Raw genomic sequence first — 22,303 nt, 5'->3', positions numbered from 1 at the left:
TTTTCACCGTTTGTTCAATATTAATAGCAATAAAATCATGTGACAGACTGTAAAGGCTTGTTGAACCAGGAACGTACATACGGGGATTGGAAACTGTCTCTATCTGTTAGTAACGACTTAGCGTGATGACATCGAGTTAACTACAACCACTTTTCTCCCAAATGTCTCGCCCAGTCGTTTCAGTTTTTGAATCTGTCAAAAGCTGAATAAATTCCACGTGCACTGATTAAGTTGTTCTAGCAAACGGTTTTGAGCAAATTGCTCAAATTTTGCATAAATAATCACTGATTTTACGCAATAGCCGCTTACTGTTAGTAGTACAAAAAATATCAAATATTATCGAAATATACAACCTTGTTTTGAACCACTTTTCTCCAAAAATACTCGTTCAATCTTGTTTGGAATAGTAAAAAGCTTGATAAATTACACATGCACTGATTAAGTTTTTGAAACATACATTTGTATTTTTTTTTCATAAAACTATTAAAATTTTGCATTAAATAAAGCTTATTTTTCAGCAAGTTTTCTCCAAAAGTCTTCATCCGATTTTTTTTTTTCTATTGGAATCAAATAAAAGCTGAATACATTTACATTGCTAATGATCAAGTTTAATAGCAAACAATTTTGAAAAAGTTAACTTAATTTTATATCAATCAGCAGATCTTTAATAAAATTATTCAATTTTACTTAATGCCCGCTGGTACATGTATATAGTATTAGTTATATAGTGGAAATCACGCCTTCGCGGCTTAGTGCACAAAAGCTCATGCTATGTCCGTCTCCAAACTACTGGAATCTCTAATCCCTTTATGTATGTCCCCTATACTGATTTCGGTAGATCTAAATTGGAGTTTGAAACCACAAAGCACGGTAAGTACGTAAGAGTTACTTCCCTTGATCCAGGTTTGTCGTAAAATATGGGAAATATAGTAGAAATCTAGGCCTAATATATATTTTTGGCACAACTCCAATACCCAAATTTGAACGATATTTCATCATTTCTTGAAGAATATATTATTTTTCTCTTTTTATTTTTTTTTTTTAATTTTTGCTATAAAATACGACATTAGTTTAGACTAGATTACGACAGTTGAGAAAATATGGCCGCCAATATCGAGGAAATTCAAGTCACATTGTTTGCGGTTTAATTATTTTGTGCTCTCTGTCTGTAAGAGGAAGGTAATGGAGCTATTGTTGCATATTTGCTTTCTCTACGTAATAAGAAATTAATTTTCAACTGAAGTTCCTGTTGTTATAGCGAGAAAGTATAAAAATAGAATAATAAACAACCGGTCCAGAAAAACGTGTGGCTGACGTTCTGTAAAATCATTCCCATCTATGTGTATCTACACAGCATATGCTATTCATCCCTGATACTAAACTCAGCATAGACGTCTGTCACGAGCTTATGTGGTATAGATTGGTGTGTTTGTATTAAAGCATTTGTGTTTAGCTGCATATAGATATTGGGGGTATGTTTTCTAATAGTTTATAGTACTAGTGGATGCAACTAAAATGAAGTTCATGTAAATAGTTAATAGCCTATCAGACCTATTGTGTAAAACCTTTAAAGAAGATTATGGAATGCACTAAAGGCAATACTGGACATGTTGGACATAGTACAATCAATTTACATTACAAAGTACTACTACTAGACCACGGGCTTGACACTTTTTGTATTTCCCAGAATAATATTTGCCCCGGGGTCTGACTCCCAGATTACTATATTTAACCCTTGATCCGACCCAAGATCACTTACAATTGAATAAAAAATGACATCTTCCATTCTGGGTTATAGGAATGTGTCAAGTCTCCTGTGACTAGGCTTGCCTTATAAATAATTATCAGTGGTCACAAGGGAATCTGATGTATGTTTGTGTAGCCATTAATTATAATTCAATTATTTTCAGGTCCAGTATGAATGTTCTCGTATCTTGTATGATTAGTTTACAGATGATGATGGATGAATAGGGAAAACATACTAACTTGTGCATCAATTCACTATTCGATCCGTGTTACTTGTCTTATGTAATATGAAAAATACATCCACACATTTTCCATCTTTCCAAAGTAAATTTTCCTTAAATTTAAGATCACATGGGGATTTCAGGACCACCGAACAAAATATTAAGAATTGGTATATTGGAAGTGCATTTATATAAACTTGTACAATGATGCAGTGTACTAGTCTCATGTACTTGTGTTAATAACTTTTTCAAGGGCTACCTCCCTTACACACTGTCTATTCAATGGAGGAATCTGATTTTGAGGCACAGCTGGCACAAGAGGAAGAACAGAAAAAGAGAAAAACCAAAGTTGATGAGGATGGGACCGAGTATGAATGGAATGATGAGAAACAAGCATGGTTTCCAAAGGTAGGTCTATCTAAATTTTTGATATTTTGACCAGATCTCTTTCTGTGGAATATATATACCAAAAAGAAAAAGAAAAAAATTATAGTATTAATAGATCTTTTTAGAGCTTAACTGATTCATTGAAGGGTCAATTGATTTACTTTTACATTTCTTTTGTTATAGATTGATGATGATTTTATAGCCCGATATCAGATGAGCTATGGTGCTTCAGAGGCCAGCCCTAGGCCTGATACTTCAGATTTCCCAGCTCCTCCAGCAGACATCAACAGCATTGAGTACAAGGAATGGTATGATCAGTACTGTAAGAAGTACTATGGTGGTCAGAGGGATCCTGGTACGGAAGCCAAGGGCAGTGGAGAGGAAGGAAGTGAGGAGGAGGTTGATGAAAACAGTGATGAGTACAGGAAGAAATATTTTGATTACTATGCATACTACTATGGACACAAAGAAGCAGTAGAATATTGTGGATATGATTATTACAACCAAGAAAACTCAGAGGAAAAGGAAGCAGATGAAAGTCAGCAGGAAAAGAAGGGAAAGAAACGAAAAAAGGCATCTGAACCCAAAAAGCCAGAAGAACGTAATTAAAAATGTTTGATAAATTTGAGTTTAATAGTCTGTCAGAGAATTGAATATATTCAAAATCCAAGGGCTTTGATTCCATTATACTGTCATATTTTCTCTGCACCATTTGAGAAAAATTGAAATTTGTGATGACATATACACACACCATGTACTAACTTCAGGCTTCCTGTTAGCTATCTGACTGGTTCACATAAATAACTGACCAATTCCTAGGTAAATGCCTTTAAAGATAATGGTAAATGACAAATAAATCAAATCAGGCTAATTATTCAAGGGCACTGCTGTGTAGTTAAAATGAACTTGTACCAAAACGATATCATGCTGACTTGCCTACCATTTCTAAGCATGTTCTGAACCTTCTTTTCTGCCATTACTTAAAGTGTATTTCAATGGTGCAGTCATGTATATTAGTTATTGATAATTTACTGCGGAGTCTTTGATTTGGATTTCAAAGTTAGTATATGAACATGCTTTGTGACAATGCTTAAATTCCTTGGGTCAATGACTAAATGTTCATGTTAAAGATTTTCATCTTACTTCATATATAAACTATTTAAATTTGAGTCAATGTAAATTGTAAGTTATATGTACATTCTATTTTGCCTTGTCTCTGTAGCTCCTTCTTGGTTTGATGTTGATGAAACAAAGAACACCAATGTATATGTGTCTGGACTGCCACTGGATATCACTGACGACGAATTCAGAGAACTGATGGGCAAATACGGCCTCATCATGGCTGACCCACTCAGCCGAGGTCTCAAGCTCAAACTTTACAAGGATAGTGAAGGAAATCCGAAAGGTGATGGGCGCTGCTGTTATATAAAGGTAAGATTTATCAGATAAGGTATATAAGGATAAGATTTACCAGGATGAGGTTTGCCAGGGTAAGGTATACCAGGGTAAGGTATACCAGGGTAAGATTTACCAGGGTAAGGTATACCAGGGTAAGATTTACCAAGGTAAGGTATACCAGGGTAAGGTATACCAGGGTAAGGTATACCAGGATAAGATTTACCAGGGTAAGGTTTACCAGGGTAAGGTATACCAGGGTAAGATTTACCAAGGTAAGGTATACCAGGGTAAGGTATACCATGGTAAGGTATACCAGGGTAAGGTATACCAGGATAAGGTATACCAGGATAAGGTATACCAGGATAAGGTATACCAGGGTAAGGTTTACCAGGGTAAGGTATACCAGGGTAAGGTTTACCATGGTAAGGTATACCAGGGTAAGGTATACCATGATAAGGTATACCAGGGTAAGGTATACCAGGATAAGGTATACCAGGGTAAGGTATACCAGGATAAGGTATACCAGGGTAAGGTTTACCAGGGTAAGGTATACCAGGTTCAGGTTTACCAGGGTAAGGTTTACCAGGGTCAGGTATACCAGGGTAAGGTATACCAGGGTAAGGTATACCAGGATAAGGTATACCAGGGTAAGGTTTACCAGGGTATAAGTATGCAGGTAAGGTTACCAGGGTAAAGTTACCAGGGTAAGGTTAAACGGTAGTTACCAGGGTCAGGTTTACCAGGGTAAGGTATACCAGGGTAAGGTATACCAGGGTAAAGTATACCAGGGTAAGGTTTACCAGGGTAAAGTATGGCAGAGTAAGGTTTACCAGGGTAAAGTATGGCAGGGTAAGGTTAAACATGGTAAGGTATACCAGGGTAAGGTTTACCAGGGTAATGTTTACTAGGGTAAGGTATACCAGGGTAAGGTATGGCAGGGTAAGGTTTACCAGGGTCAGGTTTACCAGGGTAAGGTTTACTAGGGTAAGGTTTACCAGGATAAGGTTTACAAGGGTAAGGTTTACCAGGGTAAGGTATACCAGGATAAGGTATACCAGGGTAAGGTATACCAGGGTCAGGTATACCAGGGTCAGGTTTACCAGGATAAGGTTTACAAGGGTAAGGTTTACCAGGGTAAAGTATGGCAGGGTAAGGTTAACCAGGGTAAGGTATACCAGGGTAAGGTATCCAAAGGGGACAAAAGATCAGTAGGACTTAATATACCTGTTAGGGAAACCCTAAACAGAACAGACTTACAGTTGATGAAAAGAAGGAACATTATCCTAGAATGGATAGATGAGTAGGTGATATGGGGAGGGAAATTGATGATTGTTTACTGAAAGGTGTTTACTGTAAGGTATGAAGATTTACCTTATTTCTTAGGACTAAAGATGAATATAAGTATACCTTTCACATACGATCAGGGAATCAAACACAGACTGCTAAGGTGAAAGGCAAGTCTGTAATCACTTTAATTTACCACCTCACAAGGGGAGAAATGCGAGGAATTTATATTGAACCTGAGTAAAGAGCTGTTTTCTTGTATATCACATTTTCACAACAGGGGAGAGAACTATTTATCATTTTGATACTAATGTAATGTATCACTTACCATTGTGAATTATAAGTGTTGTGAATTTTGGTAAGACTTTTACATGGAATAGTTTTATACTGTGTTCAGGTTGAGTCTGTGGAACTTGCGAGGAAGTTTCTGGATGATTCTGAGCTCAGAGGTCATAAGATCAAGGTAGAGCTGGCCAAGTTCACTATGAAGGGAGATTTTGATCCCAGCAAACGGAGAAAAAAACTCAGCAACAAAGACAAGCGGAAGTTCAAGGAGAAACAAGAAAAGTAAGAACATATTTATGAAATGCCAAATGATGAAAAAATTCTAAATGCATGGTGAAATTTTGTTATTAGAGTTCATGGAAAAATGTATTTGAGTTGTTCCCCTTAGTGGAAAAATGGTTTATCTCTGATAATGAGTGTTCATTAGATGCATTTTGATTTAATGAGTTGATATATAACACTATTGCAGACAGAAATTTATCAAATTATGAGAAAAGAAAAAATATAAAACAATCACATTACATAAGAATATGGATAACTGGTGAGTTGGCCATGGACAGTCAACTCTAATATGGTTTCATAGAGCTCGAGGTAGTTGTTCCTCCTCTGTAATTCACTGTCATGTAATAATAAGATTTGTATTTGTTTATGATCAGATTTCATAAAGCCAATACTCCAATACACTTACTTATTCACTCATACAATTCATACCATGGTTTTCATTACCTGAGGTCTTCATTTTCCGATATCACAACCATTATTTTGATTTAATTTTCCGATTGTACTGGTGCTTTGTCCAAGATTTATCACATGTCGGCTTGATGTATCAGCTTGATATCTCGTCATTTCTTTGATCCCACTCACTAGTTCTGTCAGATTGATGGCACTAGTTAGTTAACTAATTGAAATGTTATTTAATGTATATGTGTTATAATTACACAGATTGTTTGACTGGAGACCAGAGAAAAAAGAGCTTGGACAAGGTTCTGTTCGACCCAAAAATGAGAAAGTTGTTGTCTTAAAGAACATGTTTGATCCAAATGATTTTGAAGTAAGTTATGACAGTATATACTGTAACTATGTAGTAATTGGTATATATTAAGATATTTTTGAGCCTTTAGGTAAGCAGTGATAATACTCATCTTCAAGGTATGTATTTAATAAATTCTGAACATTCTTAAGTTACTTGATACACTCAACAAAACGAAATTCCCTTGATGTCATAAATCACACATTAATACTTTTAACATCAGAGAAAGGTTTCACTACCATCCAGGAATGGTAGCATTAGTTTTGGTCTTTGTACCAGCCATATTGTGGGGATTGCACATGTATATGAATGATCTATCTACTTTGATTGCCTCGCTAGCATTGCTTATACTACGTGATTGGTTACCTTCAGTATGTGATGTCATCATTTGTAGTAGGGGAAATTATTTGCAATAAAAACATCATGTGGTTGATAAAATCAGAGATACAATTGTTCCAGCAGGATTGTTGGACATTGTACTATTATCGCATGATTAGTGGTGCTGATTTTTTTGGTTATGGTCGGAAATTGATAGACTTGGGAGAGATATGCATATGAGAGAAACTCCACTGACTTCAAAAGCTTCAACATACCCATCTATCTCAAACTTAACTATAATGCTTACTCATAGATAATGCTGTTGGTAGTCCTCTTAACTTTTTTGGAAGCTAGTACTTGTGTAAATATTATGGAAGTTACACCATTATACAATGCGTTTTTGATTGGGTTGCCTCCCTTCCAATATCAGGTTTTTCGTTCTTGTATGGTTTAATTTTGGTTATCTCCCTTGGAACAGATTGCTTAAAAGATACAATAAACGCTAATCACAAAAATTAAAATTAGAATTATTTTGTAATTCAAAATGATTAAATTTCACGCTGTATATATCTGTTACACTTTTCTTACTTAGACTGACGGAAATGAAATATGCACATCTGAATTCTAGTTAGGAAAAAATTTCATATATATTTCCCTATTTGAGGATATTAGCATATGTACATATCCCTACTTGGATTGTGGAAAATGAAATCAGTATATATACATATCCCTACCAGGATTGAGGTTAGTGAAAATGTCACATATACATCCTAACCTAGATTTTAGTAGGGGAAAGTATACCCTAACATGGATTTTGTTTAATGAATTAGGTGTTCTAAAGCACAGTATACATTTGCTAAAATGTGAATAATGGAATTGAAAATCACTTTTTACTGTCAATCATCCTTAAAAGAAACCTCAAATTGAACTGTTTGTCTTATTTTACCAAAATATTCACGATTTTAATGTTGTTCTTGCCTCAACAGGGATTAAGCACATTTTTTTGCTTTAATTCATCAATATAGTATTAAATCATTATGCACCTGCAGGTAATATATTTTCCTGTCAATATAATAATGTTAGAGGTAGATACTGATCACTTGTCTAGAGGTAGACACTGATGACTTTTGTAGAGGTAGACACTGATGACTTGTGTAGAGGTAGACACTGATGACTTGTGTAGAGGTAGACACTGATGACTTGTGTAGAGGTAGAGACTGATGACTTGTGTAGAGGTAGACACTGTCGACTTGTGTAGAGGTAGACACTGATGACTTGTGTAGAGGTAGACACTGATGACTTGTGTAGAGGTAGACACTGATGACTTGTGTAGAGATATACACTGATGACTTGTGTAGAGGTAGACACTGATGACTTGTGTAGAGGTAGACACTGACGACTTGTGTAGAGGTAGACACTGACGACTTGTGTAGAAGTAGACACTGATGACTTGTGTAGAGGTAGACACTGATGACTTGTGTAGAGATATACACTGATGACTTGTGTAGAGGTAGACACTGACGGTTTGTGTAGAGATATACACTGATGACTTGTGTATAGGTAGACACTGATGACTTGTGTAGAGGTAGACACTGATTACTTGTGTAGAAGTAGACACTGATTACTTGTGTAGAAGTAGACACTGATGACTTGTGTAGAAGTAGACACTGATGACTTGTGTAGAGATATACACTGATGACTTGTGTAGAGATATACACTGATGACTTGTGTAGAGGTAGACACTGACGACTTGTGTAGAGGTAGACACTGACGACTTGTGTAGAGGTAGACACTGATGACTTGTGTAGAGGTAGACACTGATGACTTGTGTAGAGGTAGACACTGACGACTTGTGTAAAGGTAGACACTGACGACTTGTGTAGAGGTAGACACTGACGACTTGTGTAGCTGTAGACACTGACGACTTGTGTAAAGGTAGACACTGATGACTTGTGTAGAGGTAGACACTGATGACTTGTGTAGAGGTAGACACTGATGACTTGTGTAGAGGTAGACACTGATGACTTGTGTAGAGGTAGACACTGATGACTTGTGTAGAGGTAGACACTGATGACTTGTGTAGAGGTAGACACTGACGACTTGTGTGGAGGTAGACACTGATGACTTGTGTAGAGATAGACACTGATGACTTGTGTAGAGGTAGACACTGATGACTTGTGTAGAGGTAGACACTGACGACTTGTGTAGAGTTAGACACTGATGACTTGTGTAGAGGTAGACACTGATGACTTGTGTAGAGGTAGACACTGACGGTTTGTGTAGAGGTAGACACTGATGACTTGTGTAGAGGTAGACACTGACGACTTGTGTAGAGGTAGAAACTGACGACTTGTGTAGAGGTAGACACTGACGACTTGTGTAGAGGTAGACACTGACGACTTGTGTAGAGGTAGACACTGACGACTTGTGTAGAGGTAGACACTGACGACTTGTGTAGATGTAGACACTGATGACTTCTGTAGAGGTAGACACTGATGACTTGTGTAGAGGTAGACACTGATGACTTATGTAGAGGTAGACACTGATGACTTGTGTAGAGGTAGACACTGATGACTTGTGTAGAGGTAGACACTGATGACTTGTGTAGAGGTAGACACTGATGACTTGTGTAGAGATAGACACTCATGACTTGTGAAGAGGTTAAGTAATGACTTGCTGATTATTTTCACAGATTTTTGTATTTTCTTGTCTGTACAGATTACAGTGTAAACGTTTTCACCTTTTCTTCTTTATACACACTACCTGTTCACTACACTTCTGTAATCCTAAGATGTGTTTGTTGTCATAACTGGTCTATCAATTATCAGTGATGTGATAAAAATAATATGGGAAAATTGACAGTGAAAGTTCACCATTGGGATCAGTAAATGTTGTTGATACAGGTTATCAAGATAATTGTCCCTTACTTGACAATGAGGCTACTATATACTTAAAATCAGTGTGATATACTGATTGTGTACAAAGCTATCTAGAAACTATGTCGAGTATGCCTTACTTTTGTTGGGATATATTACCTGTGATGTGTATCCTTTACAACTCCCTCCACCATGAGCCACCATTGATGTCATGTTCAATACGTTGTGAACACAGGTTCACCTGGTGTATCAATTCCTGAGATCGGCACCGAAATAGACCTGTCCAAAGATATTCACAATATGTGCTCTAGAAAATCTGTTAATATCAATGTGACATTTTTATAACAAATATGTTTAGAAATGTAACACGAAATAACATGAAATAGGAGACAGCTGTATGACATCCTCCGCACAAAAGGACAAAGGAACTTACAAAAGACAACTGTATGAGATCCTCCACACACACAGACAAAGGACTGTACAAAAGAGCTGTATGACATCCTCCACACACAGGGACAAAGGACTGTACAAAAGACAACTGTATGACATCCTCCACACACAGACAAAGGACTGTACAAAAGACAACTGTATGACATCCTCCACACACAATGACAAAGGACTGTACAAAAGACAACTGTATGACATCCTCCACACACAATGACAAAGGACTGTACAAAAGACAACTGTATGACATCCTCCACACACAATGACAAAGGACTGTACAAAAGACAACTGTATGACATCCCCCACACACAGACAAAGGACTGTACAAAAGACAACTGTATGACATCCTCCACACACACAGACAAAGGACTGTACAAAAGAGCTGTATGACATCCTCCACACACAAGGACAAAGGACTGTACAAAAGACAACTGTATGACATCCTCCACACACACACACACACACACACACACACAGACAAAGGACTGTACAAAAACAACTGTATGACATCCTCCACACACAGGGACAAAGGACTATACAACAGACAACTGTATGACATCCTCCACACACAAGGACAAAGGACTGTACAAAAGACATTGGAGTTCAAGCTTAACGTTGATTCAAAAGAAAAAACCCAAAACAACAAAAGTGTCGCCATTTCCCGAAATAACAAGAATATGAAGTGGGCAGACTGAAATCATAAATGTTTTCTTCACATGTGAAACAGCATAGAAAATTAAATGAGCGACTCGTGATCGGTGCAAGAATTAATGGGGATATCACGTCATACTGAAAACAATGACAGTTTATATAGTTTGGCTGAAAACCTTACTAAGAGGTTTTTGATAGGCTAGTCTTTATAACCACAAGATTTAATGCTTTATTTCTACGTTAGAGATGATAAACCAATAAGATAGTTTTTAATATTCATGTTATCCTAGGGCGGAACTTTTTAGGTGTATCTGGATAAATAACGATTAAATACTGATATTTTCTCTCCAAATCACTTATACCGATTATATACAGAAATAAATCTGATGGAAGTGGTTATCCTTATTCTTAGTTTGAATATCGAGTCTCTTCTGAATTAGAATGTTCTAGTAAATTCAACAGAAAATTCAAACCAGCATATATCATTTGGATCAACTTTCCTGTGTACTAAAGCTTTCGAACATTTTTTCTTTATGTTTTTGATATCATTAATTCTTTATCTACCTCAAATTTATATATATACATACATATAACGATGTAGCTGTAAGTACCTATATTAATATTCGTACTAATTATTCGTTTTAGCATAGCTGTACTAGTATACGTACACACAGTATAATTCTGACCACCTAATTACAAAGATCAAACAACCTTCTTACTGGAATGCTACTAAATAAAAATAAGGCACACTCGGTGTTATATACTGAATTCAGTTCCCATAAAAGTGGCCAGTTGCGTTCAATATTATAAAGAAGTGTGGTATGTGGTCTAAACATAAACAAAGCAAAAGTCAGTCGTTTGAAAAACTAAGAATGCGGAATGGTTTTGATATTGTCCAATGACATTATAGATATGCAGTTTCCCATATCAATTGCACCTCCCTGAACAGCTTGGAATTTCTACACCAAGGGAGGCTACTTGTTTCAAGTGGCATCTCATCAGCACCGTTAGCGGTGACAAACTAACCTTGTCAAGTACCTGGTTTACATCTAAGGAAAACATCTTGAAATGAATACACCCAAAACTTGTCTATTGGTGTGTTGATCAAATTACCTACCTCCCACATGATACGGCTTCACCACAGAGACGAGGTTTGGGGACTCGGCCGAGATTTAAATTTCCAAGCAAACACTTGAAAATGGGGGATATGATATTGGAGATCAGTAACACCAAATAGATCGAGGAAATAGACGACCGTCGTTGATATTATCACGAATTTTGATTACTTTGATAATAAGCTTGCGAGCGACATTCTTATAAAAATTCCAGTCAATCGTCATAAAGTCTTCTTTATGCCCAAAGACTTTATACCAGTTATGTAAAAACGGTAAAATAATACAGGTAGCACATTGTTTCTTTCCTTCTCAAGAAAAACCCATGTATGCCATCAGATAACATTATTATCGTTATCTGAAGAATATCACGAAAAATGGGGGCGGGATCCATAAAACAGATCTGAAAGTTCTGACATCTGTTCTAAAATTCATTTAATTCAGGTAGTTCCTAAACTGAAATAGGAAATTTTGATCTTACCATAACGCCTAACAATCGCTTTAAAACATCGTGATAGGTCCAAATTCACCTAAAGTAACTTCGATTCCCATGTCCCTCCTCCTCTAGACCAGAGATCCCGCGCCCTGACTGGCGATACGATTCGTGATATTTTCGTTAGACGCTTGTCACGTCGTGTGATTCGTTGTTTAAGTGATCCCGATCCATATTTATTTATTTTATTTTATGTGGACATATGCAAAACACCAGGGTGTTTATCATCACATGGGATTTTAGCCAGAAAATGATTAATTGAAACAGATACGTATTTTGGTGCTAAATCTTGGTTGATGTGGGGAACAATGACATTTAACTAGTGTCAGTAAGACCTGCTGTTATAAACGTTGCTATCGGTATGAGAACAAGGCGTTAAATATTCAATGGTGCGGGTATTGATGGGAATATTTGTAGGGTTGACATGGGATTTAGCATCTGGTCAAGGACATAACACCTGCCTATGCAACAGATATTATGTTAATTTTATGTAATAATATGAACTAGTACGTGTGTTACGCCACCACCTGCACAATGGCTTGGTAAGTTGGTAGTAGACTTCAAGTCATTACGGGAACACCGTGTATGACGCGAGCATTCTCTGACATCGGAGCAATACCTGTCTCCGTAGTATGTAGACTTACTAAACTCATGTTCACTTCCCATTTGAATAGCACAACTCAGTTCCTGACTGTACGGCATAAGATATTAACGGTAAACACGTGTTTGGTGTAGGTATAGGACTTACTAGTTATAGGATCCCGGAGTAGCTACATGTATCAATGCGCTACCATATAGCTATATTACTTTGCAATGCCTTATTAGTTTAACAATATTTTTATTCAAAATTCAAATATACATACATTTTTATAATTTAGAAATAGAAAACAAGCTTAAGCAAGTTTATATTAATTCCTTTCCCAATTTGAAAGGAATGTCCGAGTCCAAGAGTTCTACATACTTAGTTTGAATCTGTTTTTAATTTTTTTATTAGATTTAGAATAAGCTATTAAGTGTTTCTGAGGTTTTAACTGATCTGATGGCTGGTATTTGAGTATGTGAGTTTGTTTCTTTCACGGGAAGGGGTTGATGATATTTTGTGTGGTGTTGTTTTGTTGATAGTTGGTCATATGATATTTAGTTTGCTTCATTGAGAACCCCTACCCTGCTGTAGAGAATCTGCGATAAAGAAACTGTCACCGTCCGAACTACTCCCCAATTCGTCTCGCTTTCTCGGACAGTAACAACCATATCATTTACATGGTTTCACAGTTAGTTAGTAAACATCTTTGTATAATGTTTCACATTCAACCAAAACAGTTTGCCTGTCCGCATTCCTGTTGTCTATATATATTGGTCTGTAGTACTGACTAACCATTCACGAACAATGACAAAATCCAATGGCTAAATGGTATTTTTACAGTAACGACTTTGCTGTACATGAAATACCTGTTTAACGAGGAAATAAAATAAATTATAATTAAATATGTTAAATTTAATATATATATCGTAAAACATTGTTTCCAGATTTGTCCAGAAAATTTTGTATTTATATGTAATAGAATTTGGCACCTAAGGAAGTTTTATCTTTTGGTGTGAATTTTAGTTTTGCAGATTGGAGGTGCTATTTTTAACGTGTTTAACCATTCTAATGTTTATTCTAATTAATGACTTAAATTTTTAAAATTACTTTACACGAAATGACTTCATATGAAAATGAAAGCACTTATTTTCTGAGGTGATGAAAAATCTATTCTTTTAAAATTGATAATAAGCGAAGACAATATTACAATGTAGCTCGAAATCAATTTTACAAAACACTCTCAAAAATGTATACATTATGTACGGAATAATGAATGTTAAACTAGAATTAAACAAACATATCCCCACGTCATATATATATATGATACACTCAGTTTGTTTATCGTTGTTTCTAACAATGTCATTTTTTTAACTAACAACGTATGTCTAACGTCAAACCGTACACTGGTACGGTTTCGTCGGGTCTAACCGCATATAAGATGTATTTAATTAGAAATTCCTATTTCAAATACAATTATTTCAAATTTTGCAGAAATCTTTGCTGTTTATTGTAAAATTATTTTTGTGTTGAAAAAAACAGTCATCATATTTCTTGCCAAATCAATGTACGTGCAACAATTTACTAGTTAAGCAGTGTTTTAGATGAGGTATTACTGTAAAATGTATTTAATTTAATAAGGCATGTGTTTATATCATCTGAAGAATATTTCTCCTAAAAAATTGTCAGAAAAAAATCATGTTTAATTATAATAAAAATAATGAGATAGAATGATATCCAAATTAATGTTCAGATTTGTTATTATATAAATTGTTTAAATGTTCAGCGGATTTGCCCAGTGTAGTTTTGTAATCAATTATGAGGCAACCGACTTACAGAGTAGTTAGTAACGTGTAGGATAAGCATTTTTATTTTACTGAAATCTACTCTGAATGGCACATATTTTGTTTTTCTGGGAACATTAAAAACTAATTAATCATTCCAAAGCTGGTTCGGAACAGTTGTAAGTCTAATTTTAGTGTGGGAAAAACAGAGTTTGCACTATATCTTGTCCCGAAATGTAATTATTAACTGCACATAAGCTCTAGGTAGATTTCTTACCGTGGAGGTGAAGTTAGATGTTTAATCTGGCCGCAGAGAAAAAGAAAAAGTAAGGATAGCGAGATCTGTGGGGGTTACTTGTAACTGGGCTTATGTTTAATGAGACATCACAAGTAAGATTTAAATGGACGATTATTTACTGTGTATCGCTACTTAACCCCAAGTTGTGAATTAATTCCAGTACTGTATTAGACTACTTGAGGATATTACCCCCTGTACCTATGAAACCAGTCCTGTTTGTAAGCGAATAATTTGTCTATATGTGTAGATTTGTAGCGTTGATATTACTTAGGGTATGTTTTAGGGACCCAATAACAATTACCTAAAGCCCAGAAAGGGAGTTATTAAATTTAGATTTTTCTCAGATGTAAATTAAGGAGATGAAGGGCGCTTGACTACTGTGGCCATCCCCACAATTACCTAGACCCCATTGGGAGACAATTTCGCTTGTGTAACTGTGTAAATTTGGCTCCTACCCACATCAAAGTAACTTGTCATATGTAAAAAATGTCTATGGCAAGTTTTGAATTAATTGTGGATACGATACGGCATCGTGAAAATGACACGGAAAAGTTGTCCAATTTGGATTGGGAAGTTACAGTTTTTTCAGAAATGAGAAAATTCCTGGGTGTATCGAATTAACTTCTATGTGCAAATGATTTTGAAATTGCACCATGAAATGTGCTTATTTTGTTATTTAGTTTAATGTGTATTTCTTAATTACAGAAATAAAGTGACATAAAATTGTGAAAGGTGGTCCTATGTCTGTGGTTAGTATAAGTTATTGGCTTTGTCGTAAAGGGAGGCCCTTGGCTGTAAACACGTGAAATTTTAATGTCCATTTCTGAGAGTCATGAAGGATGAAAGGTTTCAAAACTTATGTGTGTGTTAGCGGGGAAAATACCAACATACAAAATAGCAGTTATATTACATGTAACTTTATAGCCATTGGTATTGATAGTTATCTAATATAATATTTTGGTTATTTGATGGAATATAACATTGAATCACGTAATTGATAAACAATATAGGACTATTTGTTATAATATTGGGTAACTTACCAGGTATCTGGTATACAATATATGTCTGCTTTATAATACGGAGTCATTTATCTGGTATACATTTGAATCGGTATACAATATAGGGTTATTTGTCTGGTATATATATTATTGAGCCATTTATCTTGTATACAATGTAGAGTTATCTGTTTTATTTATAATATTGAGCCATTTATCTTGTGTACAATATCTTCGGATATTTTACTGGTTTAAAATATTGAGTCATTTATATGGTATACAATAAAAGGTTATTTTTCTGGTTTGTAATATTGAGTCATTTTAATTGGTATACAATATATGATTTTTTTTCTGGTTTAAAATATCGAGCCATTAATCTCGTATACAATATAGGGTTATCTGGTTTGATGTATTGAGTCATTTATCTGGTATACAATATATGGCTATTTATTTTGTGTATGCTATTGAGTTTCATAATTTTACTTAACTGAAATAGAATATAAGAACATTAGTCTGTTTATGATATCCGACACAGTGTATAGTAATTTATATACCGTTCGGTTATCAATTTGGTATATATTTACTAATGTGATATACAATATAAAATTATTTTCTCGTGTTTGAAATGGGGTTATTTATTTGGTATATAATTTATCTTAAATTCACTTTCTTTTTTTTCTAATATTATTTGATATGACCTTATATTTGACAATAATGCCTGGTACATTCTCTTCCCCTTCCCTATATTATATTTATATATTTCCAATATCAAACCATTACTTCGGATAATATAATCTCATTGAAAATGTTTTACTGATGCATTATAATTAGTGGGTTGGTATTTGAAAACGCTTTGAACTGAATAAATTACAGGTCCTTTTAATTGCTAATTAATGTTTGACATATAATTTATTTTTTCAATGTGAATCTCTTCCGGTATGAGGGTAACTGTAAATATTGTTAGATACTGGATAAAATGATATACCATATCGAATTAATCAAAAACATTTATATGCATACACAAGACAAAAACATCAGGTGGAACACGACATACACAAGACAGAAAACATCAGGTCGAACACGTCATAAACAAAACAAAAACAGCAGGTGGAACACGACATACACGAGATAAAAACATCAGTTGAAACACGACATTCATAAGATAAAAACATCAGGTGGAACACGACTTTCACATGGCACAAACATGAGGTAGAACTTGACATACACACAAACAGCAGGTACAACAGACGCGTAAAAGACAAACATTAGGTGCAACTCGGCATGTACAAAGACGCAAACACGTGTAATGCGAAGGGACAGTGCTCTTTTTATGCAACTTCATTATAACCAAGAATGCTGCTTTAATGGACGTTAATAGTAATTGAAGTAATTAACTGTTGGGTTAGAAAATAAATCCGATTTTCGACACAACTGCACATGGAGAACAGACTTCAAAACCGGGATCCAGTTGGAGAACAGGTCGAGAAAGATATGTCGCTGTCAAGGAAAATATTTCCGTGAGCAAACTGTAAGAAAATTGGTTAAAAGTCAGCCATTATGTATGAATGGAAAAGAGGCTAGATGTAATATCCACAATAATTGGCAGGATCGGGTTCCGTCAAAAAACCATTATTGCTCGCGCTTGTAATCCCAGGTATGCATGCCATCTGCACGAGGCTGTCAGGTCGGGGAGCTACACGTGTCGTCTGCTCCAAGACAAATGCTACCAAGGGTCCGATTTCAAAAAACAAATTACACAATACTGGGAGAAGGTAATTCAATTATTTGATTTATGTAAGAAAGATGTCGCAAAATGGCCGTGGTATTTTGCATGCTGGAATTTTGTCATTTCCATCCCAACAGGGGCATAGTGCTGCGCAAGCTTTTCGCATTTTTGGTGTCCCCTAAAACATTAATGCGTCCATTTCACATCTGAATGCGCATGAGGTTGTTAGCAAATTGATATGTAGACTCACGTGAAGGAATTTGCCGTGATAGAATTGTAATTGGCTTCATAGGACGTGTAAGTGAATACAAGTCCGCACAAGCATGCGATGTTTGGTTTTATGGAAGAACGGTAAGCAGCGGGAGGCTAAGTGATGGGTTGTGTCGCAAACAGAATCAAACAAAACTGGGTTTTATTGTATATATTAATAGGTATTCCAGTCGTACGATTTCATCTGTTACTGAAATACATAAACGGCAAATGTCTGCTTCTTATCTAAAACCCATTGCGATATGTTGCTCCACAAGAAAAGCAGTCGTTTTAAGTGTTGTGTTCATAGATATTTTATTACATTCTATTGGTTTTTTTGGTTTGAGTGATAAGTAGAAATGCAACAATTCGTGATATCCTTTTGTTTGCATGTATATGTAGACCCATAAAACATGCATTTGTAGCTATAAATCATCCCAACAAAATGAGTACCTCAAACAATGGTTCTGAATATTGGTGATAATAGTACATGTGAACACACCCATTTTGTATCATATAATTCTACATGTTTCACATTTGCGCTTTACCGTTGTATAGTACAGTGATGGTTATATATCAGAAACTTGTGGTAAAGGTTGAAGAACTATACGCTAATACAACCTTTAGCGAAAAAGTGAATATTAAACTTTTTGTGTTGAATCTATATATACTGCATGTCATCTATTTGTTTTCAATACGACGAATTCCATAATAGATGTTTATTGCTGACTGATAAAACGTGTAACATTGTTTCGAGTGACGACACAGGTTGAGGAAGATCATGATGATGATTTATGGTCGATTTCTGGCCTCATTAAGAAATGTTCCTTTTTTGTTGTTTGATATTAAGGTCGAGGTGTTCGATGCTCTTTCGTATACCTGGATATTCTATTGTATGTCTGTCTGGTGTTGTATCTCGTGATATGAATGTTACTTTGATGTCACCTAGATTTATATTCCGGTGTTGTTGAGGAATCAGAAAACGCTAACTCTTGCGGAACACCTGCCACTATTTATATTTTTTCAAGGATGTCTGTTTTGAATCTCCGGTTGTTTGTTTTGTCTTGTTTCATCGATTTTGAGGTAGAATTTCGAGTTTGTTTACACTTCGGTATTACTTCTTTTTTAAGTGAAATTTCATCATCAACGTCACACACGCCTTTGTATTTGTGGCCCATTCTCATATTTTTGTTTTTCTCATACGTGTGTGGTGTACTAATCATGTCGACGGCGGCACATACCTGTGTCCTATGTTTACATATATACAACCTAGGTTGACTTTGATTAATGAAACACATTTCACATAAATAAACGACATAAACTACGTGTAGAGGGTATTGCTTTATGTTTGTATTTTCACATGTACTAGAGCGACGACATGAACTGCCACATTGCTATTGTCACAGTCGCGGTTCCTCCTCTTGTTATTATTTATTTATTATGCTAGTTTTTGGTAAACGCTTCTGTTCTACCGGTAAGATATTCAGTTACAAGTTATGACATATTTCATGCTTTTTGGAATACTAAGAAGACCAGTTAATTCATGACTGCACATATAAATCATACCCAGATATAATAAAGGTCACAAATCTCGGAATACCCCGAGTAACTCCGTAACAAATGTGACGTTCCCTTCCCTCAGATCATTCTAACCCGTACATACATGCTATGCTACTACTATTAGTTATACGTGCCGTATTCCCGGGGTACGTGGAATGTACATCTGGGGAGTGGGGAATGGTAACTATTTACTAGAGAACATGAATACGATATAGGTCTTTCTATATCTCTGTCAGGATATCTGTAACCTCACCAGTTGTCGGTCTCAGATAGAATAATTTGTGGGATATTTATATTTTCCTACCAGGATGTATTATTTTCAATTTACTTTTAACTTTCCTGGTACGATTAAATCCGTACGAATATTTGGACTTGTTATAAATATACGAACTTATTTTATATTCTTCTAACTATCCTATGCCTACATTTGTCATGTTGACTATATCACGGAATTAATACATCTCCTGAATTTATATCAGTATCAAGTCCTTTCGTACCATGCAGGTCTACATTAAGAGTTTTTTTCTTCTTCTTCCTTTTTAAATCCTGATAGACATTTTAGAGAAAACTGGGAACAATCAAAACTAATTCACAGTCTATCAATTTGGAAACTATGTTATTAAAGATTTGATTAATTTTATTAAGTTGATACATAGATAAATATAATCATAACGATGTTGTTGTTTTTTTAATGTGCTACTTTCATACAATTTGTTCGACATTGAATTAATGTTACGTTGTCGTTCTCTCTCTGCAGGAGGAGCCTACATTGATTAATGATCTCAGAGACGATGTCAGAGATGAATGTAGCAGATATGGAGAAGTGAAAAATGTTAAGATGTTCGACGTAAGTTTTTAAAACAGTTGAATGCAGTTGTATTCCTCTCATTCTTATCATATATTAACAAGCTTCGATTCCACAGATGCTAGTAAATAGTACGTTTTAATTGCATATGAGATTTGTGAAGCTATTGTTTAGAATATACAAATGTCATATTGCTTTAATTGCAGAGATATGTTGAACAGCATTTGAAAAACTATCTTTTCTCTGACGGAAAACAATCTGACTTGACGATATTTTAGCTATATATTCGGAGAGATATTTTGCAAAGCATTTGAAAAACAGCCTTTCTCGGACTGAAAACAACCTAACATGACGATATTTTTACTACATACCTCTTTCGTTGGTGATGTAACAATGCGCCATCATGAAGCCATGGCGTCACAATTGAAACAGTGGAAGCCTACAGTCGATGCCGTCTCCAGAGAGTGTGATTTAACATGTGCTAAATTAACAATGAACTTCATAACAGTGATTACACATTCAAATAACTAGACATGTACATGTATATTGTATATATAGGTCAATCCATTGGTCAACCGTATATTTTGTTTTAACCGAAGGATACATGTTAGACACCGGAAGATGTAACATCCCTGACAACGTAAACGCTGTTTGTCCCGAAATGATTTGAATGGAACCCATGGTATAGAAATATATTTAATTCACAAAAATGACCGCATGTATAACTGGGTGGTACTTGCGGAATATAGAGAGTCTGGACACGGAAACAGTTTGTCGATATGCGATTAGTTACTTATTCACTTATTTAAGATAAAAAGAGAACCTCACCCTTTTTGGAGAGTGGTTACAGAGCTAAACTTTTAACTGTTGGTACTGTATATTGTAACAAGATTCGATCATGAAAATTCTTTGTCGGCGTTGTAGCACATTTAACCATTCCAAATGTAATGTTTATTTGAATATCAATGAAATATTTCATTTGGTCATTTCAGAACCACCCCGACGGTGTGATGATGGTTTATTTCAAGACTGCAGAAGCGGCTGATGGTTGTATAGCTGCTCTTCACCACAGATGGTTCTCAAAGAGGCGTGTCATGGCACAGAATTGGGACGGACGAACCAAGTTTGAAATCGAAGAGTCGGAAGCAGAGAGAGAGGAACGGTTGTCCAAGTGGGAGAAGTTCTTGGAAAGTGATGCGAAAAAAGAGGAAGAAAGTGGTCTGGCCAAAGATCAGATAGATCATCATGATGATACCGCCGACAAAATTGTTAAGACTGACACTAATGATGAACCGAATAAGGTTCAAGTTCAGGCAAATGATAATAAAGAACAAGACGATCTCAATCTTAATTCCTCAGGCAACTCCATGGATGCGGCGAACACCGCAGAGGGGACGAGCGCATCGGCAATGACCACAGAATAAATAGCATTGTGGATATGAGAAGTCTGCTTGTTTGTTATTTTAATCAGTTGTCAACATCTGATCTGTTGTCTAGCGCTTCATGTTGAATTTGCCTATGTCCAGTTGGCATTCATCAGCCCATAACTTCCAAATGAAAGCAGTTCAATGCTTATATTTACATTTGACAACGATTTATAAAGACTATATCCATGAATTTTGCTCCGACGATGAATGAACAAATTATTATCGTCAAAGACGGAACAGCCTTTTCAACAGCCATCTTTCGTTATCGCCGACGTGACAATTATGACGTCACTATAATAATGACGTCATAATAAAGATTTGGAAGTTATGGACTCATAACATCCAAGTGAGCTTGGTAGAGTTATATAGTGGGGCTGCAGTGTAAATGTAAATATATACCAAACAAGACCATAGGTGATCTTTGTATCAGCGTAATTAGGTCACATCACACATCTTTATGACCTACATTTATTGCGTAAGTGTTCCTATGTTTGATCTGACCTATAGAAGAATGCTTCCTTAGGTCACACGAGACTATAGATATGACCTAAAAGTGTTCTTAAGTCACGCGCGCCCATAGATCTGACCTTTTGTAAATTGTCCTCGGATAAAGTCCTCGGATCACACGAGACCA

The 22,303-nt window shown here is 35.7% G+C and overlaps 1 protein-coding gene across 1 annotated transcript; it reads left to right on the top strand.

Moving 5' to 3' along the window:
* Window positions 1–1,089: 1,089 nt before the first annotated feature.
* LOC117327750 (HIV Tat-specific factor 1-like) lies at window positions 1,090–21,687 on the top strand. The gene is made up of 8 exons (XM_033884879.1): window positions 1,090–1,179; window positions 2,221–2,375; window positions 2,538–2,955; window positions 3,577–3,785; window positions 5,434–5,603; window positions 6,264–6,372; window positions 20,195–20,284; window positions 21,235–21,687. Exons 2-8 carry the CDS (start codon window positions 2,250–2,252, stop codon window positions 21,664–21,666), a joined length of 1,554 nt encoding a protein of 517 aa, XP_033740770.1. The 5' UTR covers window positions 1,090–1,179; window positions 2,221–2,249; the 3' UTR covers window positions 21,667–21,687.
* The last annotated feature ends 616 nt before the right edge of the window (window positions 21,688–22,303 follow it).

Source organism: Pecten maximus, chromosome 5 (genome assembly GCF_902652985.1).
Source record: "Pecten maximus chromosome 5, xPecMax1.1, whole genome shotgun sequence".
NCBI lineage: Eukaryota > Metazoa > Mollusca > Bivalvia > Pectinida > Pectinidae > Pecten > Pecten maximus.
Note: the sequence above shows the minus strand (reverse complement) of the source record. Positions and strands in the feature narration are given on the sequence as shown.

Coding starts and splice junctions, on each gene's coding strand:
- LOC117327750 (XM_033884879.1), top strand. CDS start 2,250: ATGGAGGAATCTGATTTTGAGGCACAGCTGGCACAAGAGGAAGAACAG. Junction 2,376..2,537: donor AACAAGCATGGTTTCCAAAG/GTAGGTCTATCT, acceptor CTTTTGTTATAG/ATTGATGATGATTTTATAGC. Junction 20,285..21,234: donor AAAATGTTAAGATGTTCGAC/GTAAGTTTTTAA, acceptor TGGTCATTTCAG/AACCACCCCGACGGTGTGAT.